The 26,490-nt window shown below is 44.3% G+C and overlaps 1 protein-coding gene across 1 annotated transcript in view; it reads right to left on the bottom strand.

Annotated features, from left to right (window-relative positions):
• aldh8a1 (aldehyde dehydrogenase 8 family, member A1) overlaps positions 1-26,490 on the bottom strand; it is a 35,852-nt gene that overhangs the window by 8,000 nt on the left and 1,362 nt on the right. The window contains exons 2-4 of the mRNA XM_080192730.1: positions 9,290-9,437; positions 4,344-4,499; positions 89-238 (exon numbers count right to left, since the gene is read on the bottom strand). Coding sequence (XP_080048856.1) covers positions 89-238; positions 4,344-4,499; positions 9,290-9,437 — 454 coding nt within the window. The remainder of the gene's footprint in view (positions 1-88; positions 239-4,343; positions 4,500-9,289; positions 9,438-26,490) is intronic.

Raw genomic sequence — 26,490 nt, 5'->3', positions numbered from 1 at the left:
GTGTTCCAATAAATGCATTCCTTATCCAGTTAGCATCCCTCTACCTGCTTCAATAAATGCATTCCTTATCCAGTTAACATCCCTCTACCTGCTTCATCCAAGAGCTTGCACATCATCCAAGCAGTGACTGATGTCATTTCACTGGGTTTAGCAACCACAGTGTTGCCCGTGGCAATGGCTGGAGCTATCTTCCAAGTCAAGAGATACAGTGGTAAATTCCAGGGGCTGATGAGGCCAGCTGAAGAGACAAAGTAAGGAATTAGCATTAGTTATTCCACACTGTAAAATTGTGGCTGTCAAGAAAAATGTAAAAGTCCCTCCCAATGCTACAGCCTGGGCTTTAAACTCACAGAGTTGTTTATACCATTACAATCTTTTTTCTCCTTCACTAATGTTCACCACGTCTCATGCCGCTTGCTGGCTCAGAACCTGGCGGCTGGGTTTCTTCTACACTGTATTTAGTTGCTAGGGGAGCTGAAGGAGCACCCTGGGATATCTGACCTTTTGATGTTCTTTCCTGCTCTGTGGGGAGAACCTCACTTCCATTCAGCACCTTCCCTAATGGCTTTATTGAACCTTTGAAGGGAATATATGCTGCCTACTGCTTCACATGGCTGCCTAGAACATCAGTGTACTAGATCAATGGATCATCTGTGCACCAGCTTTACATGTTTACGATTTCCCTAATTATACTCTTGGTATACTTAATATTGTTGATCATATCACGAGTGCAACAATTCGATATCTGGTAGATCTTTGAAGACATCCATTAAACATAAGAACTAGGAGCAGGAGTAGGCCATCTGGCCCCTCCAGCCTGCTCCGCCATTCAGTAAGATCATGGCTGATCTTTTTGTGGACTCAGCTCCACTTACCCCACCCCTCCTCACCCCCTCACCATAACCCTTAATTCCTTTACTTTTAAAAATCTATCTTTGCCTTAAAAACATTCAACGGGGTTGCCTCAACTGCTTCACTAGGCAGGGAATTCCACAGATTCACAACCCTTTGTGTGAAGAAGTTCCTCCTCAACTCAGTTCTAAATCTGCTCCTCCTTATTTTGAGGCTATGCCCCCTAGTTCTAGTTTCACCCGCCTGAGGAAACAACCTCCCTGCTTCTGTCTTATCTATTCCCTTCATAATTTTATAGGTTTCCATAAGATTCCCCCCACCCCACTCTTCTAAATTCCAATGAGTATAATCCCAGTCTACTCAGACTCTCCTCATAAGCCAACCTTCTCAATGCCAGAATCAACCCAGTGAATCTTCTCTGCACCCCTTCTAGTTTCTCCTTTCTCAAGAAAAGCAACTAAAACTGTACACAGTACTCCAGGTGTGGTCTACCCAGCACCTTATACAACTGCAACATAGCCTCTCTTTGTTTAAACTCCATCCCTTCAGCAATGAAGGACAGAATTCTATTTGCCTTCTTAATTACCTGGTGCACCTGCAAATCAACGTTTTGCAATTCATGCACAACAGCACCCAGATCCTTTTGCAATTTTTTTACCATTTAAATAATAGTCCATTTTGCTGTTAGGCCTACCAAAATGGATGACCTCACATTTACCAACATTATGCTCCATCTGCCAGATTCTTGCACACTTACTTAGACTATCTATATCCCTTTGCAGACTTTCCGTGTCCTCTGCACACTTTATACTACCATTCATCTTAGTGTCACCTGCAAACTTTGGCACACTACACTTGATCCCCAACACCAAATCACCTATGTAAATTGTAAACAATTGCGGTCCCAACATTGATCCCTGAGGCACAACATTAGTCACTGATTACCAGCCAGAAAAACTCCCGTTTATCCCCACTCTTTGCTTCCTGTCAGTTAACCAATCCTCTATCTAATGCTAATACATTACCAGTAACATTGTGCACATTTATTTTATGCAGCAGCACTTTGTCAAATGCCTTCTGGAAATCCAGATACACCACATCCACCGGTTCCCCACTGTCGACCGCACTCAATATCCTCAAAGAATTCCAGCAAATTAGTTAAACATGACCTGCCTTTCCTGAACCCATGCTGCATCTTCCCATTGGGACAGACTGTCATTCCAGACCATCACCACCCTCTGGGTAAAAACGTTTTTCCTCACTTTCGCCCTAAACTTTCTGCCCCTCACCTTGAACTTATGTCCCTTTGTGACTAACCCTTCAACTCGGGAACAGCTGCTCCTTATCATTCTGTCCATGTCTCTCAATCTTATATATCTTGATCAGGTCACCTATCAGTCTTCTCTGCTCCAAAGAAAACAACCTAAGCCTAAGTAACCTCTCTTCATAACTTAAATGTTCCATCCCAGGCAACATTCTGGTGAATCGACATCTCTCCATTTCTATCTCTGAAATTCCTCCCAGTCCCACCTCAAGACAGCCCCCACAGACAGCTAGCACAGAAACAACAGTTGGATAGATTCTTAGTAAGCAAGAAGGGATAGGATTTCAGGAATAGGTGAAGTGCGGATTTAAGGTTTCCCTCAGATCAGCCAAGATCTTATTAAATTACAGAGCATGTTTGAGGGGCTTAATGGCCAGCTCTTGATTCTCATGTTCCTCATCTCAGTCCTAAATGGCTTGGCACTTATTCTAAGACTGTGTTCCCTGGTTCTAGATCCATCCCCCTAGCCAGGGGAAACATTTTTTCTGCATCTACCCTGTCTATCTCTTTTTGAATTTTGTAAGTTTCAATGAGATCACCTCTCATTCTTCTAAATTCTAGTGAATACAGGCCCAGTTTCCTCAGTCTCTCCTCATAGGGCAGTTCCAGTCTTTGTGGGATGCTAAACTGTGCTACAGGGTATAAATCATTCCTCTGCTGCACTTGGAGGGTAGCTTCCTTACGTGCCTTACGAGCCTAGTTGAGTTCTTTGAAAATGTGACTGAACACATTGACGAAGGAAGAGCAGTGGACGTGGTTTACATGGACTTCAGCAAGGCGTTTGATAAGGTCCCCCATGCAAGACTTCTTGAAAAAGGTGAAAGGGCATGGTATCCAAGGGGCTTTGGCCTTGTGGATCCAGAACTGGCTTGCCTGCAGAAGGCAGAGAATGGTCATGGATGGGTCTTTTTCTGCATGGAGGTCATTCACCAGTGGAGTGCCCAGGGATCTGTTCTAGGACCCTTGCTGTTTGTCATTTTCATAAATGACCTGGATGAGGAAGTGGAGGGATGGGTTAGTAAGTTCGCCGACGATACGAAGGTTGGTGGTGTTGTGGATAGTCTGGAGGGATGTCAGAAGTTGCAGCGTGACACAGATAGGATGCAGGACTGGGCAGAGAAGTCGCAGATGGACTTCAATGCGGATAAGTGTGTAGTGGTCCATTTTGGCAGGACCAACGGGATGCAGGAGTACAATATCAAGGGTAGGAGTCTTAGCTGTGTTGAAGAGCAGAAGGATCTTGGGGTCAGGGTCCATAGGACTCTTCAATCGGTCTCGCAGGTGGAGGATGTGGTCAAGAAGGCGTATGGTGTACTGGCCTTCATTAATCAAGGGATTGAGTTTAGGAGTCGGGAGGTAATGCTGCAACTTTATAAGACCCTTGTCAGACCCCACTTGGAGTACTGTGCGCAGTTCTGGTCGCCTCACTACAGGAAGGATGTGGAAGCTATTGAGGGGGTGCAGAGGAGATTTACAAGGATGTTGCCTGGATTGGGAGGTGTGCCTTATGAAGATAGGTTGAGGGAGCTAGGGCTCTTCTCCCTGGAGAGACGAAGGTTGAGAGGCAACCTGATAGAGGTTTATAAAATGTTGAGAGGAATAGATAGGGTGGATTCTAGGAGGCTATTTCCCGGGGCTGAAATGGTCGCTACGAGAGGACACAGGTTTAAGGTGCTGGGAAGCAAGTACAGAGGAGATGTTAGGGTTAAGTTTTTCACTCAGAGGGTGGTGAGTGAGTGGAAACGGCTGCCGTCGGTGGTGGTAGAGGCGAACTCGCTGGGGTCTTTTAAAAGACTTCTGGATGAGTATATGGGATTTAATGGGATTGGGAGTTACAGACAGTTCTATGGCTTGGTAGGTGTAGACGTGATCGGCACAACTTGTGGGCCGAAGGGCCTGTTTGTGCTGTAGTGTTCTATGTTCTATGTTTCCCTTTTAATATTTTCAATAGTCTGTGCAGCAGGATTAACAAGATCGCTAACCAAACCTTTTGATGGCTATCTCCAAAGCCATTCCAAATTATGACATTTTAACACAAAGTCTACTTACTTTTATCACCTTCTTCTATAAAATACTCGAGCATATTTTCACAAAAATATTTTAAACTTATATATAATAATGGAAAGGAACATTATAAATCTTCAGATTCGACTTTTTGTTGCCTTACCTACTCCTACTGGAGTCCGTGTAGTGAAGTTTGTACAGCCCATATGGTCCATCTCTGCACAATCTGTTGTGTGGTGGAGGATAGTTGAGGCGAAGAAATGGAAATTATAAACTGCTCGAGGTATTTCCATGCTTCTGGCTGCAGTTATTGTTTTTCCTGTAATTTGAAAAGGTAAAAGAAAAATCAGTGTTCATAAAATGATTTAATTGGGGCTATTTATAATAGTATACTCACAATGTGAAGGCCAACAGCACCGGTAGCACAGTGCCTCACAGCACCAGGGACCCAGGTTCAATTTCAGCCTCCACTGCCTGCATGGAATTTGTACTTTCTCCCGTGTCAGCCTGGGTTTCCTCCGGGTGCTTCAGTTTCGTCTCACAATCCAAAGATATGCGGGATAGGCTGATTGGCCTTGCTAAATTGACCCTAGTGTCAAGAGCATTAGCAGGGTAAATATATGGGGTCAAGGAAAGAGGGCCTGGGCGGGATTGTGGTCAGTACAGACTCGATGGGCCAAATGACCTCCTTGTCTACTGTAGGGATTCTATGAAAACTCCCAGAGAATCCTCGTGTTTGCTCTCCATAGCTTTAATATGACACAGTAAACACAACGAAAACCTCTTTATCCTACTCATATAAAATTCTGTTTCACTGCGCAATATTTGTATCGCTGATGGAAATAGGTCCACTGTGCGCAGATCTCCACACACATGCAAGATCCAGATCTAACTTCTGAGGTGGATTTGGAAGAGAAAAAAAATACTTCCAGGGAAGGAGGATTCCAGCCTACATAGCCACACTGAACCTCATCATTACCCAAACCCTTCAATGGAGCACCTGGGTTAAACAATTGGACACAGCTGGACCTGGTATGCTGTATTGGACTTGGTCATCCAGATGCTCGTCAAGATGTTCCTTTGCAAGCTGCCTCATGAAACACAGATGTTCATCAGCTGACTCACAAGGAAACACTGAGGCTTAGCAATGACAGCTGTAGCACTCTGCTCTGCAGGCCTTGACTCCAGGTGATGAATGATGTTAAAAAAAAATTGGATGGGCACTTGAGGGAAATAAAATTGCAGGACTACAGTGACAGAGGAGAGGAATGGGACTGGCTGGATTACTCGACAGGGAGCTGCCCTGGGCTCGGTGGACTGAGTGGCCTCCTTCTGTGTCATAATGACTCTATGGCATCTCCAGCTTTTTCCAGTTCTGCCAAAAAACCATCAACTTGAAATATTAACCCAGTTTCTCACTCCACAGATGCTACCTGACCAGTTGAGTATTTTCAGTACTTTCCATTTTTATTTCAGTGAGGCATCTGTGCTTTCAGGAGAGGAAAGGAGCACGTGACAAAATTAGAAAAAATAAATCTGTGGATCCTGATTAAGGATAATCTGACTTAGATATGCAAAATAGCTATTTCCTATACTCAGTCTGTAAACATCCCTACACACCCTATACAAAATGTGATAAATATGATGCAGCAGAGTGGTTAAGATCTGGAATGCACAGCCTGACAATGTAATGGAAACAGATTCAATCCTGGCTTTCAAAGGGCAGTTGCAAGCACCTGAAAGAAATTGTAAGACAACAGGGAAAGGATGGAGGCATGGGACTGGGAGAGCTGCTCTTATGGAAGCCAGCAGCTGTGGCCTACTGATTGTTGCATCTCTGGTGCAGGGATGAACCAAAAGAGGCCTCGGGGGTCTGCCACAACATTTATCGGTAAGTCACCTCCAGGGAGTAGCTTTCCTGGCTTTCAGAGGGGGAGGTGGAGGCAGGGGCGGTAGGGGTGGGGGGCAGAGGCGGGTTGGGGGGACCAGTTGCTAACCCCCTCTCCCCCAGCCCCCAGGATATTGCAACAGCTCCAGTCAGCCCATAAATTGGCATTGAATTGTAAGATTAATTGCTCGCCACTGCTAGGCAAGGTAACTGACATGACACTTCAGGTCTCTGAAATTCCTCCAAGTCCCAACCTCAAGGCAACCCCCACAGAAAACTAGCACAGAAACAACAGGCTGAGTGGTCTTCCTTCTGTACGGTAACCATTCTATGGTTCGATGATTACCTTTGTTGACAGTAAGATTCAATGAGGGTGTAAATACTTGGTTTCAATTCTCAGTGTCACACACAGGCGTACATTTGCATGTCAGGGTGCAGCTGATAAACTCAGGTAACATTGGAAATACAAATATATTTGACATCATTGTTTGATGACACCAGTAGGCAAGTGAAAGATTTCCCATGGCCTACTGCATGACCCTGCAATCCTTACTGATGGTTAAATCTGCGCTTGAAATATTACACAAAGACAAGAACCTCATAACAGGACAACATATTTAGAAGTACAGTAACAGTAAACATCTTCCAGTCCATCAGTCTTGGAGGGAACTTCCATGTGGTGATGTTCCCATGTATCTGCTGCCCTTGTCCTTCAAGGTGGTTAATGCCAAAGGTTTGTAAGGTGCTGTCAAAGAAGCCTTGGTGAGTTGCTGCAGTGCATCTTGCAGATGATACACATGGCAGCCACAACGGGTCAGTGGTGAATGGTGTGCTGATCAAGCAGTCTGCTTTGTCCTGGATGGTGTCAAGCTTCTTGAGTGTTGTTGGAGCTGCACCCCAAGCAAGTGGAGAGTGTTCTATCGCACTTCAGTCTTGTGGCGTTATAGATGGTTGTCAAGTTTTGGGGGAGTCAGGAGATAAGTTATTGGCTATAGAATTCCCAGCCTCTGACCTGTTTTTGCAGCAAAGTAAAAAGTCTGACAACACCAGGTTTTAGTCCAACCGATTTATTTGATAGTAAACTCACAAGCTTTCGAGGGGACTCCCTCTTCGTCAGGTGAATGGAGAGTTCTGTAGTTTTGTAGCTACAGTATTTACATGGCTTGTCCAGATCAGTTTCTGGTCAATGGAAAATTCCAAGACGTTGATGTCAAGTATTCAGTGATGGTAATGCCATTGAATTTCAAAGGGCAATGGTTAGATTCTCTCTTGTTGGAGATGGTCATTGCCTGGCACAAACATTACTTACCGTTCACCTGCCAAACCTGAAAGTTATCCAGGTTTAGCTGCATATGGACAAGGTCTGCTTCAGTATCTGAGGAGCCACATATCGTTCCAAATATTGTGTAATTATCAGTGAACATCTCAGTTCTGACCTAATGGGGGGGAAAGGTCATTGATGACGCAGCTGAAGATGGTTGGACCTAGGTCACTACCCTGAGGAACTCCTGTAGTGATGTCCTGGGACTGAACATCCACAACCATCATCCTTTGTGTTAAGTAGAGAATTTCTCTCCTCATTCCCACTGACTTCAGTTTTGTTCAGATTGCTTGTTACTAAACTTGATAAGATACTAACTTGATGTCAAGGATAGTCACTCTCACCTGACCTCTTGAGTTCAGTTATTTTTGGCCATGTTTAAACCAAAGCTGTAATAAGATCAGGAGCCGTGTGGTCCTAGTAGAACCAAAACAGAGTGTCAGTGGAAGGAGGATAACTGAATATTTTTAAGGCAGAGGTAGATAGATTCTCACTGGGCAATTGAATCAAAAGTTATCAGGGATAGATGGGGAATGTGGAACTCAACACAAACAAATCAGACATGATCATATTGAAGGGTGGAACAGACCTGTGGGGCCAAATGGCCTACTGCTGCTCCTATTTCATATGATAGGGCAAATTATGAGAACCTATTTTCTCTGATAGGGGATTTCTGTAAATAGTGCATTGCTTAGAATGAGAGCTAGGCCATTCAGCAGCAATGTCCATGAGGACTCTGGGTCTGTACTCGTTGAAGTTTAGAAGGATGAGGGGGAATTGAAACATACAGGATAATGCAAGGCCTGGATAGAGTGAACGTGGAGAGGATGTTTCCACTAGTAGGATAAACTAGAACCAGAGGGCACAATCTCAGGCTAAACAGACGATCATTTAAAACAGAGATGAGGAGGAATTTCTTCAGCCAGAGAGTGGTGACCCTGTGGAACTCTTTGCCTCAGAAGGCTCTGGAGGCCAGGTCATTGAGTGTTTTTGAGGCAGAGATAGATTGATTCTTGATTATTAATGGGATCAGCATTATGGGGAAAAGGCAGAAGAATGGGGAATGTGAAAAATATCAGCCATGACTGAATGATGGAGCAAACTCGATGGGTCGGGTGGCCTAATTCTGCTCCCATGTCTTATGATCTTATGGTCTAATGTTAGGATTCACTTCTTCACACAAAGGATCGTGAAACTCTGCGACTCTGTCCCTTGAAAAGCTATGGAGCCAATTCAAAATTTCAAAACTGGGATTGATAGATTTTTGTTAAGTAAAAGTGTTAGGAGTTATGAAACCAAGATTGGCAGTTGATTAAGTTATGCTACGGGTCAGCCATGATCTAAATGAATGCAGTAACAGGTTTGAGAGACTGAAGGTCTACTCTTGTTCACATTATCCTGTGACTCCAATGGTCTAGCTCGACCAGTCATCCACAAGCCACTGTGATACTAAGAATTTGGAGTACTCAACTGAGAAGCCTGCACCACAGTATCATATTCATTATGATGAAGCTCAAAATTCAGGACGTCTGATCATTTGCACTAATATGGTTCAGGGACTGTGCCCAAAAAATGTGCCCAATCCCAACTAAACCCATCATCCCCATAGTCTTGTTCTAGTTTTCTTACGTTCTTGGCTTGAAGAATAAAATTATTTGTACAATCAAACAAGTGTTCAGGTTGCACAATATTTGAAGCCTATAAGCAATGCTTTTAACAAAATCTAAATGAGTTCCATTCTAAATACATAGTGTCATCGAATTGTCAAATATTGACTGCACTATCTGCTTCCCACCAATTCACCTATGATTGTAGGTGCTGCTTGGTAGAGCCTTGGCCCCATTTCTCCCACATTCAAATGCTTAACGTGCACACAGAAACTACTGGCCACTTCTGTTACCTTGGTCCTTTGATTCTGCTTGAGCAAATTCCTCCAGATGAGCTTCTATCAGATCTGCCAGCTTATGGAGTATCTGGGAGCGCTGCAAAGGACTCTTGCTTGACCAAGCTGGGAAGGCTTCTTTGGCAGCACTTACAGCAGCATCCACCTGTCGAGAAAGAAAGTTTAAAACAACAACCAGGTCACAAGAATTTCACTTCTTCAGCATGCATTGGCTCAACTCATTTTTCAAAATCTTCATTAAGTGGGGTAAATTTTCCAGTCCTGCCTGCTGTGGGAATTGTCATGGGCAGGATGGACCACTTGATGGACAATTGAAAGGTCTGTTGGCCTCAGGCGAGAATTTCCAGCATCAGGAGTGGAAAATCCTGCCAAGTGGCTTTAGCTTTCTTAACTGCAACTGGTTGAGTGAGATCCTGTCTTTTCTGCACAATGTATTGTACGTGATCAGCTGGTTAACAAAAAGCACACTCTTCTGGTAGTTTTGAATCTCTGAGAGTGTTCGCATTTCACACAGACACGTGAACAGAATATGAAGCAGAACACTGCGGATGTCAGAACTCTGAAACGAAAACAGAAAATGTTGGAAATACTCAGGAGGTCAGGCAGCATCAGTAATGGGAGAAACAGAGGTTAATGACCCTCAGAAAAGTTAGAGATGTAATAGGTTTGGAGCAAGGGTTGAGTGGGAGAAGGACAAAAGGAAGATCTGTAATAGGGTGAAAGACAAAAGCGATTAACAGGCGTTCTGGTGGCACAGTGATTAGTACTGCTGCCTCACAGTGCCAGGGGCCCAGATTTGATTCCAGCCTTGGGTGACTATCTGCATAGAGATTGCACATTCTCCCCAAGTCTGCGTGCTCTGGTTTTCTTTCACAATCCAAAGATGTGGCCATGCTAAATTGACCCTTAGTGTCCAAAGATGTGTAGGTCAGGGTGATTAGTGGGCTAATTATGTGGATTAGGATGCTTTGTCTGACTTGATGGGCCTAATGGCCTCCTTCTGTACTGTAGAGGTTCTATGATTTAAGGTCAGAAGAATTAATCTTACAGAGTCTAAAAATTTGGACTTGGGCTCACCGCCATGTCTCAGACTGCAGTGTGCAAGTAGTTTGTACAATAAATGACACCATGCTATCATCTGCATGATTTTACGTTAATTTTACTTACGCAGCATTGTTTTCATATGTGCAGCAACATGATCAGGCCATTGCTGAAGTTTATCTCTTAAAAAATACATATATTTACCTGTTGACACTGAACTCTGTGGCAATTGTTGTGGTGCTGCCTTTTTCTGTTCCTTAACACTACAGCAGGGTATCCAATGACATTCTACCATAGACATTTTTGGAAGAAGAAGTGGATATTCCAGGCAGGTCAGATTGTACTAAAAGTGCTCTATGTCCAGCTGGCAATTTTCAAGCAGAGGCCAACATATTCCCCCTTGTCCAAGCGCTGATGTCAGCGTCAGTTTTGAGGTTTTGAAAAAAGTTATGCCAAATATTCAAAGCAGACCTACAGCCAAACTCCACATACAGGCACTTCCAATGGTTGCAAACATCACGATCGTATTTGGTTTTACATGTCAGAATTATTTTAAGATGCCACTCAAGTCATTGCAAATATAAGTAAAAAATAAGTGTGTGTGTGTGATCCACATCATAGCTATATTACTTGCACAAGCCACCTAGCTCACCTTCCTCCTCATGGCAAACCAATAATGACCCAAGTATCCACCTTCTCAACGGCAATTAGTGCTGAGAATAAACGTCTGCCGCGCCTGCAATGCCCACCTCTCAAAATAAAAAAAGCTCTGCAATTTACAGACTGGCAGATTTCTCTAAGAGCATAAGATTGCTTGGTATTTTTTTTCCAAATTTCTATAAGTACTTAAGGGATCAAAACCACATTTCACTCACCAAACAATACACGTCCTAGTTTATTTAATACATATGCTGTCAAATTGCTTTCCCTCAGTTTGATGTTCAAGGGAGGAGCCATGGCATTCATAGAATCATAGAATCCTGCAATGCAGGAGGAGGCCATTCAGCCCATCGAGTCTACACCGACCACAATCCCACCCAGACCCTATCCTCACAACCCCATGCATTTACCCTAGCTAGTCCTCCTCACACTAAGGGGCAACTTAGCATGGCCAATCCACCTAACCCGCACATTTCTGGATTGTGGGAGGAAACCAGAGCACCTGGAAGAAACCCATGCAGACACAGGGGAACGTGCAAACTCCACACAGACGCTGACCCAAGCTGGGAACCGAACCCGGGTCCCTGGCGCTGTGAGGCAGCAGTGCTAACCACTGAGCCGGATGGTGGTAAATATTTGGATTCATTTCAAATACAAACATCTGGTGAGATGTGTTCAAGTATGTGTTTGATTGGTAGCTTTTTTCAACTTGGCTGGTTAAAATGGGACAGGGGACAGAATTCTCTCATTTCAGACTGACATAATTACCCACTGGCATGATACAAGGTTGGGAGGCCTGACAGGATAATGAATCATGATGTGGATATGCCGGCGTTGGACTGGGGTAAACACAGTAAAAAGTCTGACAACACCAGGTTTTAGTCCAACCGATTTATTTGATAGTAAACTCACTAGCTTTCGAGGGGATTCCCTCTTCTTCAGGTGAACGGAGAGTTCTGGCCTCAGACAGAGCACATAAAGCACAGACAGTTAATCTCTAAACTGTACTATACCCTGACATCTGCAGCAGGGGCAGAGGCAGCTTGCTGACTACTATGCCCTGACACCTGTGACGACCTTGGCAAATGTCCTCTGGTGATCTGAGACCTGGAGAGGACGGCCTTGTAATGGTCTCTTGCTCAGGGACAGAAGCAGAGTGGCCAAGTATTCCCTAATGAGTAAGGGAACAGCCATGTAAGAAAACATAATTTTCAACAGAAACCATAACCATGTTATTTTCTACTAACCTGATTAAAACGCAAGTTTATTAACTACAGCAAAATCTGTGTTGTGTATTTGTTTCATTCACTTATTCTTTACTATTTGCTGATTTGTTTTGTCAGTTGTAACCCAAGTCACAGTCTACTGTAGTGCTACTCTGCCACCTTCTGGAATCAAGGAAGTGTGTAAGAGCATGTTAAGACAGCAAGGCAAAAAAAAGGTACTATTTGCTGTTCTAATCCTGTGTGTACACAACAGCCAGGATTCTCCCAAAAAGGTTCCAAGTGCTGAATCTGCCAAAAAACTAAAGCAATTCACATTGTTTGTTTTCAGTGGGAATTCACATTAGAATCTCCTACTCTGTGCAATGGAGAGGCCACCAGTGTCAATATCATTAAATTTCAAAGGGCCAGGGCCTTTTCATGCTGGAGTCTGACAGTTCTGGGACTCTGCGCATGGTAGTGACCCAAAATTGTCAATCTCCCTTTTTGCTGGCCAGCTCGGTTGTTGGCCAGCCCGGGACCTCCACAGTGCAGTTCCCCAAACCCCCAAGGTCCAATAGCAGCCTGCCCGATCACACCAGATCAGCCCCGAACTCCCCACACTCCCCATCCCAGACAGCCCAATCTCCAGCCAGTGACAATGCCCCCCATCCCGGCAGACCAACACCCCTGCTGGCGGCAGACCCCCACCCTCGACACGGCAGAACTCCCCTGCCCGCAGACCACCCCCCACCCCCGCCGCCTCCGGTTGTCCACACCGCCCCCCCCCCCCCCCCCCCCCAATTGCTGACTTCCCTCCTGCCCCAACCAGATCCCAAAGCAGAGTGGCAGCAGGGACCCCCACACGTACCGGTGGCCCCTCAGGCCACATCCCCAGCAGGCCCTGCCCCCTATGTCCCATCCCAAAAACCTTGGCGCCTGATAGGCAGTGCCAAGGTACTCCCTGGGCATGGGCACCCTTAGGCAGTTCCAGGGTGCCCATGCTCAGAGGGCACTACCCTCCCCCTACTGCCCAAACCCCTGGGGGACCCCGATATCCCCCCCTTCACTCCAGCGGGGTCATCCCGCTAGTTGCCCGAAAGTGGGGAGTTAGTCTGAACCCTGCTGAAGTGAAATACTCCTGGCGGGGTAGGAGATGCTAGCAGGCCCAGAGAATTCAGTCCCCTGATAATGACATTTAAATCGTATGTTAAATACTATTTAACTGCTAGCCCCCATCTCACAGCCGATTCCCAGTGCCGCGCAGATGCCACTGGAAATTCGGGCCTGGAAAATGTAAGTGTGGCTTGAATGCTCGCGGAAATCCCGCAGATCAGCCAACACGTGATTCTCCTGGCCCACCGCACTAAGAAATTAGTGCAATGGGGTGGAAGGATCGTTCCCAATGTATTTACCTCAGTATCTCAGCAACTGGAAGCAATACTTGGGAAACGGGGCAAAGTCTGATCTATGATCTTTCTTTACTCAGAGGGTAGTAAGGGCGTGGAATGCCCTGCCTGCAGCAGTTGTGGACTCGCCAACTTTAAGGGCGTTCAAATGGTCAGTGGATAGGCATATAGATAACATTGAAATAGTTTAGGTTAGAAGGTCATTAGATTGGTTCCACTGGTCGGCGCAACACTGAGGGCCGAAGGGCCTGTACTGCGCTGTAACGTTCTATGTTCTATGAGAGTGGTTAATGATGCTGAACCCAAAAATGATTCAGAGTGACAGGAAGGGTGGGTGTGTGTGTTGTTTAAAATTTCAAATAATTTTGAAATTATTTGATCTCCAACATCCACAGAGCCTCCCCCATGATCTCCTACTCACACCACCTTCCTGTTCTCGAACATGTCCCTGCACTCCCCTCCCCCACAACCCCTCTATCTCAGATCAGCTGCCACGCTGCAATCTCTGACTTCCCGATTCCACAAGCTCTACATTCTCAGAGGTTTCTACTCCACTAACTCCTATCCCCATCACCTTCCTCTGCTATCATCATTGTGACTCTTAGATGGGGTTATCGAGGGAAGGAAAGGCTGTTGGCAAACTCTACTTTTTACTGAACATGAGGCTAACTATGCACAATGCAAACTTCACACGAACTTCTGTCCATCCTCTGCTGTCATGTGATCCTACATTACTGATGTATGTTATATATTTATCTTTATACTACACTTTCTGATTAGTCGCCCCACTTTGGGATTACCATCTTTCCTGTGATCTCCTCTTCAAACCAATTCCTCGCCAATGAACTCTGACTTTCCCCAAATCCTTATCACCAGCAATGCCAGTTTTCAAATGCACTTTTCTTGATTTCCATGTTGGCCAGGAGGAGGCGGCCAACTCCAACTCGTGATTGCTTCCTGACTGTGCCCCCACCTTCCAACCTTCCACCAAGCCCAATGACATACCTTATTCGCCTTAGTCCCTGGCTGTGATCCCCAGCCACCAGGAATACCCCTCATCCCCACCCTTCCCCATGTCACTGATGCCATATTCAGTGAGGTATCAGCATTGCACACTTTAGCTCTGGGGGCTCAGAAGCACAAGGAATTATGCCAGCGAGGTAGTACAAGCCTCTAGCTCATTTCAACCTCAGCACACTCTACTTATGCCTCCAGGTCAAACAAAGGCTTAAGTTTCAAAGTCACTGTTTAACTACTTGTCTTTACATGTCACAGTTAGTGATCTTGACCATTCTTCAGATGTCAATTTCTGGTTGCTGTTGTGAACTGGTTGGTCAGCTTTCATGAATTTTCTAGGTTGGTACGTGCCCACTCAGTGGAAAATCACTTTCTTCCAAGACACTTTGCAATGGGAACAAACATTGGCCCAGATTCTGTGGTCAGCGGCAAAGCAAGGACAATCACCACTGACCTCAAGGAGAGATCAAGCAAGATCGTTGTCTCCCTTGACATAAAACCAATTGTAAAATTGTTCAACCGGGATTCCCAATGTCAGGCCTCAGTGATATTCACAAATTGTCCAAATAGACAATAAATGAAAGAATTTTTACAGCCAACCAGGAACTGAAAAGCAGTAATTTTTGCAATGAAAAAATAAATTTAGGGATTTCTAACAGTAATTAGGGAGTGGAAAAGGATAAGTTCTTGTCAGTTAAATTGATTTTTCTGATTATTGGCTCTGGGGGCTAGGGAGAGGGGGAAGCGAAGTTGGGGCAGCGAGTGACAGACCACAGTGTCAGGATTTTCATATTAATCTGTATTTCGGCTGAATCCTGAACTTGCCATCAGGTTCAGAGTGTCAATGACAGCAAATCCCGTCTATGCCAAGATGCAACAAATTCAGATTTGAAAAATTCATTCTTAATAGCCAATGAGATGATATGTTGGACTGAAGTTTAACATTTGGACCTACTCACAGTTGGGGAAGCTGGCAGTGAGTTGAGAAACCAAAAGCAAATGCAGTGGGTTTTCTAGTGACTCTTTATCTGAAGCACAGCATTAGCATCACAGTTCCAGGTTTTCTTCATCATTTGGAACAGGCAGGTGTGATCACAACCCACACGGAGGGCAGCACTGTGGCATAGTGATTAGCACTGCTGCCTCACAGCCCCAGCGACCCAGGTTCGATTCCAGTGACTGTCTGTGTGGAGTTGGCATGCTCTCCCTGTGTCTGCGTGGGTTTCCTCCAGGTGCTCTGGTTACCTCCCACAGCCTGAAAGGTATGCTGGTTAGGTACACTGGCCATGCTAAATTCTCTCTCAATATACCGAACAGGCACCGGACTGTGGCAAGTAGGGGATTTTCACAATAACTTCATTGCAGTGTTAATGTCTGTCTACTTGTGATGCTAATAAATAAATTTCAGTCTTTAAAGATGGCAGATAGAATGGAAACATTTTACAATTGGCAAGAGAGAGAGACAGCATCAAGTGACGGAGTTTCAATGGTTCTCTGAGGTGTCCTTGCACATCGTGTGTGGGCTATATGGATCCAGAGAAACATTTCCTTCCCAGCAGACAGAGGAAGAAGGCTACCTCTCAACGTCAAACAGGCATGCCTGGAAATGGTGGTAAGTGGCAGGAGTCTGGTCTTTCGATCATGGATACAGTGCTGTGAGAAATTCAATTACTACATTAGGATTGGCCAGAAGCCTGCCACATTCTAGTGCCAACCCTCACTCTGATTGCCCCAGCCTTCCCCTGCACTACACTTAAACGATTGACAGGCCTAGCACTCCACCTATTCTCCTCTGAGTTACAGAATCATAGACTCCTATACTGCAGAAGGGATGCATCGAGTCTGCATCAACCACAATCCCATCCAGGCCCTATCCCCATGCATTTACCCTAGCTAGTCCCCTTGGCACTAAGGGGCAATTTAGCATGGCCAATCCACCTAACCCGCACATTTCTGGACTTTGCTGAGGCACTGCTTCATATCCACCTCTGACCATAAAATTATAGAATCCTACAGTGCAGAAAGAGGCCATCTGGCCCATCAAGTCTGCACTGACCATAATCCCACCCAGACCCTATCCCATGCATTTACCCTTGCTGGTCCCTTGGCACTAAGGGGCAATTTAGCACGTCCAATCCACCTATTCCGCACATCTCTGGAGCCATCACTGACACTCACCCTCATCTTATTGCCACCAAAAACCCTTCCCTCTTACCATTCTATCCATACAACACCCTCCATTTAAAAACATGAGAACTAGGAGCAGGACTAGGCCATCTGGCCCCTCGAGCCTGCTCCACCATTCAATAAGATCATGGCTGATCTTTCTGTGAGCTCAGCTCCACTTACCCCCCACTCACCATAAGCCTTAATTCCTTTACTGTTCAAAAATGTATCTATCCTCATTCAATGCTTCACTGGGCAGGGAATTCCACAGATTCTCAACCCTTTGTGTGAAGAAGTTTCTCCTCAACTCAGTCCTAAATCTCCTTCCCCTTATTTTGAAGCTATGCCCCCTAGTTCTAGTTTCATAGAACACAGAACACTACAGCACAAACAGGCCCTTTGGCCCACAAGTTGCACCGATCACATCTATACCTACCAAGCCATAGAACTATCTGTAACTTCCAATGCCATTAGATCCCATATACTCAACCAGAAGTCTTTTAAAATACCCCAGTGAGTTCGCCTCTACCACCACCAACGGCAGCTGATTCCACTCACTCACCACCCTCTGAGTGAAAAACTTTCACCTAACATCTCCTCTGTACTTGCTTCCCAGCACCTCAAACCTGTGTCCTCTCGTAGCAACCATTTCAGCCCTGGGAAATAGCCTCTGAGAATCCACCCTATCTATTCCTCTCAACATTTTATAAACCTCTATCAGGTCGCCTCTCAACTTTCGTCTCTCCAGGGAGAAGAGACCTAGCTCCCTCAGCCTATCTTCATAAGGCATGCCTCCCAATCCAGGCAACATCCTTGTAAATCTCCTCTGCACCCTCTCAATAGCTTCCACATCCTTCCTGTAGTGAGGCGACCAGAACTGTGCACAGTACTCCAAGTGGGGTCTGACAAGGGTCTTATAAAGTTGCAGCATTACGTCCCAACCCCTAAACTCAATCCCTCGATTAATGAAGGCCAGTACACCATACGCCTTCTTGACCACATCCTCCACCTGCGAGACCGATTGAAGAGTCCTATGGACCCTGACCCCAAGATCCTTCTGCCCTTCAACACAGCTAAGACTCCTACCCTTGATATTGTACTCCTGCATCCCGTTGGTCCTGCCAAAATGGACCACTACACATTTATCCGCGTTGAAGTCCATCTGCCACTTCTCCGCCCAGTCTTGCATCCTATCTGTGTCACGCTGCAACTTCTGACATCCCTCCAGACTATCCACAACACCACCAACCTTCGTATCGTCGGCGAACTTACTAACCCATCCCTCCACTTCCTCATCCAGGTCATTTATGAAAATGACAAACAGAAAGGGTCCTAGAACAGATCCCTGGGCACTCCACTGGTGAATGACCTCCATGCAGAAAAAGACCCATCCACAACCACTCTCTGCCTTCTGCAGGCAAGCCAGTTCTGGATCCGCCAGTGGAAACAACTTCCCTGCCTCTAAGTTATCTATTCCCTTCATAATCTTATATGTTTTTATAAGATCTCCCCTCATTCTTCTGAATTCCAATGAGTATAGCCCCAGTCTACTCAGTCTCTCCTCATGAGTCAACCCTCTCAACTCCGGAATCAACCCCATGAATCTCCTCTTCACCCCTTCCAGTGCCCGTACATCCTTTCTCAAGTAAGAAGACCAAAACTGTGCACAGTACTCCAGGTGTGGCCTCATCAGCACCTTATACAGCTGCAACATAACCTCGCTGTTTTTAAACTTCATCCCTCTAGCAATGAAGGACAAAATTCCATTTGCCATCTTAATTACCTGCTGCACCTGAATTTCAACTCCTTGAGATTCCTGCTCAAGGACACCCAGGTTCCTCTGCACAGCAGCATGCTGCAATTTTTTACCATTTAAATAATAGTCCATTTTGCTGTTATTCCTACCAAAATGGATGACTTCATATTTACCAACATTGCACTCCATCTGCCAGACCCTCGCTCACTCACTTAGATTATCTATATCCCTTTGTTGACTTTCAGTGTCCTCTGCACACTTTGCTCTTTGACCCATCTTAGTGTCATCTGCGAATTTTGACACACTACACTTGGTCCCCAACTCCAAATCACCGATGTAAATCGTAAACAATTGCAGTACCAACACTGATCCCTGAGGCACACCAGAGATTGCTCACACTCCTTGCAGCACTGAGCAAAGAATACCCGGGAGAGGCAGAGAACCAGGGCTGGCCACTCTCCTGACGAAGGAACAGTGTTCCGAAAGCTTGTGGGTTTACTATCAAATAAACTTGTTGGACTTTAACCGGGTGTTGTGAGACTTCTTACTGTGTTTACCCCCGTCCAATGCCGGCATCTCCACATCATGACCTTCAGTCATAGCCACCCTGACCACTGTGGAGAATAACACACTAGTGACATGCATACTCTCAGCGTGTACGGTCATTGGTGGTGGACAGATGAGAATTTCACACCTTCCAACTGACAGAGATAGATTGCCACACAGCACTCACTTGTGATGACATAATGTCGGCAACCACTGAAATGTGATCACCTGCACACGTTGACGCTGAACCCTTTCATTTGCTCAGGCTTAACTCATGTTTTTCATTAGCCACAGATCCTGCAAACATCATGTAGGAGCTGGTGCCAAAAGTGAACATAGACTCCTCATAGACCCACTAAACAAACAATATCACACAACTCAAGTGCAACATCTACCAGTTCAGATACACGCACCTTAGCAGGGTGTTCAACACTGGGAATTAGATAGTCACCCATGCATCCTCATTGTAGGACACAGGGAACTCCAAGCTCTGCTCAGCTGAAAACAGTGCTGAGCCTTAAGGACCATTGAGGAAGAGAGCTGTTTTGGAGCCTCTTCCCCCTTCAGGTACCATGTGGTAGGAGGGTGTTGGAAACCAGGGACTTCCATTGGATTGGTCCATGATTATGGTTGGCAAGGTACTCCAGTGGCTTACTGTTGCCGTCTGCAGTATGACTGATCAGGAAACTCTCCAGCTCTCTACCACTACCACCAGGCACGCTGGAAGGATCTACAGACTGGTAATCAATCTGTTTAATCATGTTACAAACATACCTTTTGTGTCCATCAAGTCCAGAAGTTGGACTTGAACGTGGAGTTTCTCACCCACGGATGCTCCCACTGTACTGCAAGACTGCAGCAGCAGCAAATATGTAAGGTTCTATTCTATTATTGTCCACAGGCACAGCACACCATTAGGAAGAGATCAGGGAAGATCATCTCAAACATGAGTGCCATATAAGGTCTGTGCATTCATGGAAAGAGTGGACACTCCATTGTGCATCAAGCAGGCAACTGAGAGCATGCTAGTCGTGACCAATGGCCTGCACACTCAATTTGTCACTTCAAACAGGGTGGGGGAGAGCTTTGCTTTGACCATTCAATGCTTCAGTCAAGTGCAGCAAGTGTTTCTCAGCTGTTGGCTAGCAGGAAAGTGCGAATGGGCCCATGAGAAGGAAGATGGGGAAAGGACACATGGGAGTGGAATTTCTGCTTCATGCTTCCAATACACCCACCCAGCCTCAGACAGATGCTCACTCACATCTTTAGGTGCAGGTTGGGCAGTCTTTGGTGGAACCTTCATTGGTTCCAAGATTAGAGCATTTCAGCAGTCAGAGCAAAAGAAATGAAAGGCTGGTCGCTAGCTCTGCTGAAGGGGTAACATCATGCATAATAGTAGGGAAAGGAAAAGAAAAACATTGTAATTTCACAGCAGAAATCATTTGGGTGTTTAAAAGTTTGCTAAGTTATCAGTTTTATTCTAAATGGGTTTTTTTGTTCGTTCACAGGATGTGGGCATCACTGGTTAGGCCAACATTTAATGCCCAACTCTAACTGCCTAGAGGAGGTGTTAGTGAATTACATATGGACCATAAGTTTTATTTCAAAGCTCTATTGTCCAGTCATCCTCCTGGTGACTGTTGCCTGCCAAATTTCCTTCAGCCTTGAGTAAAATGGTATGACAAAAGTAGAAAACATGCAATGGGTGTCAATGACAGCACTGGACACGACTATGAGAATAGCTTGTGCTCGATACTCAATTTAGCTCATGGTAACAGCAGACCCAAAGAGACTTCCCACACACTAATTAGCGTATTCCTGTCAAACATGAAAGACAGGGACCGGCTTTTATCGATGTTTTGACATCCTATATGCACCCTTGGCAAATTATAATTTCTCTCATTACATCCATCTGACCATACAAGTATTGCGTGGGGATAGCTCTGAATGCACTTAATTCTGTGGAGGTGGTTTAAATCTGACAAGGTATTTTTGTGTAACTTTAGGGACATGTAAATACAAATTGCTTTCAATTTCAGACAGTTCCCATCACAAGTCAGTAAAAAGTGAATAAGGAGTCAAGCTGTCTACAACTTAAAATATTTCTGTTACCTTGGGCTGTAGTTCACGTTGTAAGTTCTAATTTCTTCTTGTAACTTTTAATTTTTTCAATGGCATGGATTGAAGAATACTGCTGGTATTGAAGAAAGCTGTCCACAAAGATCTAACAACGGGGATTTCTCTTTTCCCACAGCAGTTTATATCTAGTGACAAGTCAAGGGAATATCTTCTCCAGTGGTGAGTTAGGTGGTATGGGGATATTTAGACAGGCAGGAGAATGTTAGGTGGGGGTCCCTGCCACCTCCTCACCTCTACCCTCAATGTGAGCAATGATTGTCCACTTAAGGGACTCACCCATCAGTGCTGGCAGCCACAAACAAACCCTGGTGTATTTACTTGCAGCTCTCAGGAAGGATACCTCATTCAAATGCATTCAATACCTGATCAAGAGGGCCCAGCACTGCAGGGTCCTTGATCTCAGGGAAATGCCCGCTGCTGGTCTGTTAAATACCTCAGTGGCACAAGTTGCAGTCTAGCTGGGGGAAGGAATGAGTGGGTCTCGGCCCAGACCCCTGTTGCCTCCAAGTGATTCTGCTTTTGGCACACAGCAGAGTAACGTTAGCAAGCAAGTAATCAGCCAATCACAAACAACACATCAGGAAGTTAAAAGCACCTTCACTTTCAGTTACATTTTCAGATCACGATACAAATGATTATAATTGGATTAAGATAGAATTCAATGTAGGAAAATGTGAGCTTGTTCATTTTGGAAGAAAGAATGAGAATATGGATTATTATTTAAATGGAGAGAGACTGCAGAAAGGTGTCGCACAAAGGGACTTGAGGATCCTTGTTCGTGGAAGGCAGAAAGCTAGCAAACAAGTGCAGAAGGTAATAGGGAAGGCAAATACTGGCTTTTATTTCAAGGGGTTGGAGTATGACAGAAAAGAGGAGTTGCTGCAACTGTACAAAGTACGAATGAGCCCACATTTAGAACACTATGTACAGGTTTGGTCCCCTTATTTAAGGAAAGATATATTATCATTGGAGGCAGTATGGAGGAGATTTATTAGGGATGGCCCCAGTTATGAAAGGGCTGCCATATGAGGAAAGATTAAACAGATTGGGTCTGCACTCCTTGGAATTCAGAAGAATGAAGTGATATGATTAAAACATATAAAATTCTTAGGGGGATAGACATGGTAAATGTTGGGGGATGCTTCCTCTCATGAGAGAGCATAGGACCAGACAGGATAGTTGCAGAATGAGGGTGGTGTCATTTAAGATAGATTTGAGTAAGAATTTATTTTCACAAAGTGGTGAATCTTTGGAATTCTTTACCACAGGAATCTAGGAAAGCTGAGTCCTTGTACATTTTGAAGGCAGAAATCGATAGTTTTTTAATCACTGGGGAATTAAGGGTTACGGCGAAAAGATAGAAAAGTGGACTTATTGATAGTTAGATCCATGATCTTAATAAATGGCAGAGCAGGCAGAAAGGGCTGAATAACCTACTCCTGTTCCCGCTTCTTATTATCTTATGGTCTTTAAAAAAAAGAAAAGGTTTAGTTTTAAAAAAAAACTATTAGTTAATGGAGAAATTTGACATTCTACAAAACATAAGATCAGCTATTCAGGGCCAATAAGGGTGCTGAGCAGAAGTTGGTATGCCATTCAAAGCCCAGCTACACTTCATTCATCAAGCTGTAACCTTTTCAATGACTTTTACAGCTCGGCCAACTCTGCAAGAGTGGAAATTCTCACCAAGTAATTTACTTGCCATTGGTTGCAATCTGTATTAAGGAGGAGGGGAATGTCAACTGCACATCCTCTGGAGAAGCACAGAATCACTGACAGAAACTTCCAGATTACTACAGCATCATTCTGCACATGTGCAGACCCCAAAGGTTGCTGCCAGTGAAGTAACGATGGCAAACATGGACAGTTTTGCTGACATGACCATTGCAAAACCTAAGCCAGTACATTTCCAAATACATGTCTTAAATAATGCAGAATTAAGGTAGCCATTCACTGGCAGCAACTCTCATTTCATAAGGTTTGTCAATTGCTTAAATTGTTATTTTCACTTAAAAATAATTTTTCACTTATTCAGAATGATCGCTGTTACTGAAACCAGTAAGTGAGAAGCTCTTTGTACCAAAATACCAGTTTATAATTAATCATTACTTCAGAGATCATTAAATACACATGTTCAGTTTGAAGTGCTAAAGGTTATTGATAACGCAGCAAACAGATCTCATGATATTTCGGTTGCATAAAACATCTGACAATGATTTATTTTAAACGTACAACAGTTTCAGAGAACTATATTCTGACAGGGGTGTTCAACATATTGTGACATTTACGTTAACTTGTTTTACAGTCAAACATATTGAACAGTGCATTATGTTTAAAATGTGCATCTGAAGTTACTACTGATTCAGAATTAACAACCCTACCTTTTTCAATTTTCATTTCATTCTCTATTTTAACAGGTTAACAAGCCATATTAGAAGAGAAGACTTATACAAGCCTTTTGTTATAATAGAGTTCAAAAATCTCTGATTATAGGTAGCTGAAGCAGGATTTCTGTGCAGGTTAACTGGGGAAATTGGTAAAGTTTAAAAGCCACTGATGCTGAAAATGTCCATTCATCAGGGACAATGAACAACATTTTCATGGGTACTATTAATGAGACTAGCTTTTTAACTCCAGATATTTTAACTGAACTTAATTTTCATTCGCTGCCATGGTAGAATTCAAACCATGTCCTCAGAGCACATGGGGCACTTGCATTTATCAATTGTGGCACAGAGTACAAGAGCAAGGAGGCAATGTTGGAGTTGTTCAGAGCATTGGTTAGGCCACAGCTGGAGTACTGTGTGCTGTTCTGGTCACCTCAACATAGAAAGAATGTGATAGCACTACAGGGGGTACAGAGGCGATTCAGCAGGATGCTGCCTGGGATAGAAACATTTGAGCTATAAAAAGAGATTGGACAGGCTTGGATTGTTTTCTTTAGCAGAGAAGGCTGAGAGGGGACACAGTTGAGGTGTATAAGATTATGAGGGTATGGACAGATGAGTAGAGAGCAGCTGTTTCCTTGAGTGAGTGATCAATCATGAGATGGCATAGTTTTGGTCGGGGCAGGAGATTCAGAGGGGACTTGAAAAATAAATTTCATCAGAGGGTGGTGGGAATCTGGAATGCACTGTTCGGGAAGGTAGGGTACAGTAGAATCCTTAAAACCTTTAAAAAATATTTATATAAGCAGTTGAAATATATAACATTCAAGGATATGGGACAATGTCATAGCTTGGTATGGCTCTTGCTCTGTCCAAGATTGCGAGAAACTATAAAGGGCTGTAAACGAACCCCAGTCCATCACGCAAGCCAGCCTCCCATCCACTGACACTGTCTATACTTCCTGCTGCCTCAGAAAAGCAGCCAGCATAATCAAGGACACCACGCACCCTGAACATTCTCTCTTCCATCTTCGTCAGAAAAAGGATACAAAAGTCTGGAGGTCACATACTAACTGACTCAAGAGCAGCTTCTTCCCTACTGCCATCAGACTTTTGAATGGACCTACCTCGCATTAAGTTGACCTTTCTCTACATCACAACTATGACTGTAACATTACAGTCTCCACTCTCTCCTTCTCTCCTCTATGTACGGTACGCTTTGTTTGTATAGTTCGCAAGAAATAATACTTTCCACTGTATACTAATACATGTGACAATAATAAATCAAATCAAAAATATGATTAGCATGCCTTTTGTGGTGATTATCATCATTGCAGACACGATGGGCCAAAGGGTTTTTTCTGCACTGTCTGACTCCATGACTGTATTACCTTGGGCATCTGGATTACTAATCCAATTACATAACTACTAGGTTACTGTCTCCCATACAGTCTGTGCTAGGAATATCATTCAGAGCCAATGCAAAGGTCAATCCTAACCCAATGAACATGTAAAGTACATTTAAATACATGTACATATATAGCATGACTGCAATCTGCTATTCAAATATTCACATCTATCACCATTATAGCTATACAGATTTGGCTCATTTTTGAAGTTAATATCCAACGCATATGTTGTACTCGTGTAACATGTGAAAATAATTTCATTACTTCACGCAGCTATTGATGTATATTGTAAGGTTGACAGTTATGTAGCCAATTTAACATTAATTCATTTAATGACGTTTAAAATGTGAATATTGTTCCATCAATGAGAACAATTTTTGTGCTTGGAATCAAGAATTTGGTATCAATCTCTTCTAGATATTATTTTTCTTGCAGCCATGATGTTTTCATTTCTCGGTTTGTATAAAAATCATAGAATCCTATTGTGCAGTAGGAGGACATTCGGCCCATCAAGTCTGCACCTACCACAATCCCACCCAGACCCTATCCCCATAATCCAATGCATTTACCTTAGTTAGTCCTCCTGACACAAAGGGGCAAATTACCATAGCCAATCTACCTAACCCACACATCTTTGGACTGTGGGAGAAAACCGGAGCACCCAGAGAAAACCCATGCAGAAAGGGGGAGAATGTGCAAACTCCAAACAGTCAGTGACCCAAGCCAGGAATCAAACCTGGGTCTCTGGCACAATGAGGTAGCAGTTCTAGCCCATTGTGCCACCTAAAGCTGCACATAAATCCCAATGTGATTTTCTGGAATCTTTTATCCTGTACATCCTGCTTTCACTTAAATATCAATATAGCATCATTTCACTGAGAGAAACATTATTTGCCCAAACCATTATCCTCTAAAGACTATGATATCACATAGTAAACCACAGTAATTTCTTTAGCATGGATTACAATGGCCAGAGAAATGTATGGTATAACAAACAGACTACATAGGTGGAATCTTCCACTCTGAAGTCTAAGTTCAGTCATAGGTGCAGAAGTGCAGTGAAACCCATGCGGGTGGAGGCAGGAAGAATGAACATATGCAATGTTGCACGGCTCAGCTTATTACTTATGCATCTGCACAGAGCACGTGAATCGTGGTGAAGCTCCCCACTGTCATTTCATGGGCTTGAAGGTCTGGGTGTTATGTTTAAAGAGGAACTGGACAGCCTCCTACACCCCCATTCCCTTCATCTGCCTTCCAGGTCCAGCCTGCACACCACTCTTCTACTCTACCCTTCCCCCCATTCCTGTCTCTTCAACATCCAGCCCTGGCACAGCTTCCGATGAGTGAAGTTATGAGCAATCCGCAAGAAGGTGAAATCAGCACCTACTGATCTCAAAGCCATGGAAGAAGTGAAGCTCGCCAGGTGCATGCCACTTATGTAAAAATGAACATTCTAATTTCCC

Source organism: Carcharhinus amblyrhynchos, chromosome 7, assembly GCF_965287045.1.
Source record: "Carcharhinus amblyrhynchos chromosome 7, sCarAmb.v2.hapA, whole genome shotgun sequence".
NCBI classification, from domain to species: domain Eukaryota; kingdom Metazoa; phylum Chordata; class Chondrichthyes; order Carcharhiniformes; family Carcharhinidae; genus Carcharhinus; species Carcharhinus amblyrhynchos.
Note: the sequence above shows the minus strand (reverse complement) of the source record. Positions and strands in the feature narration are given on the sequence as shown.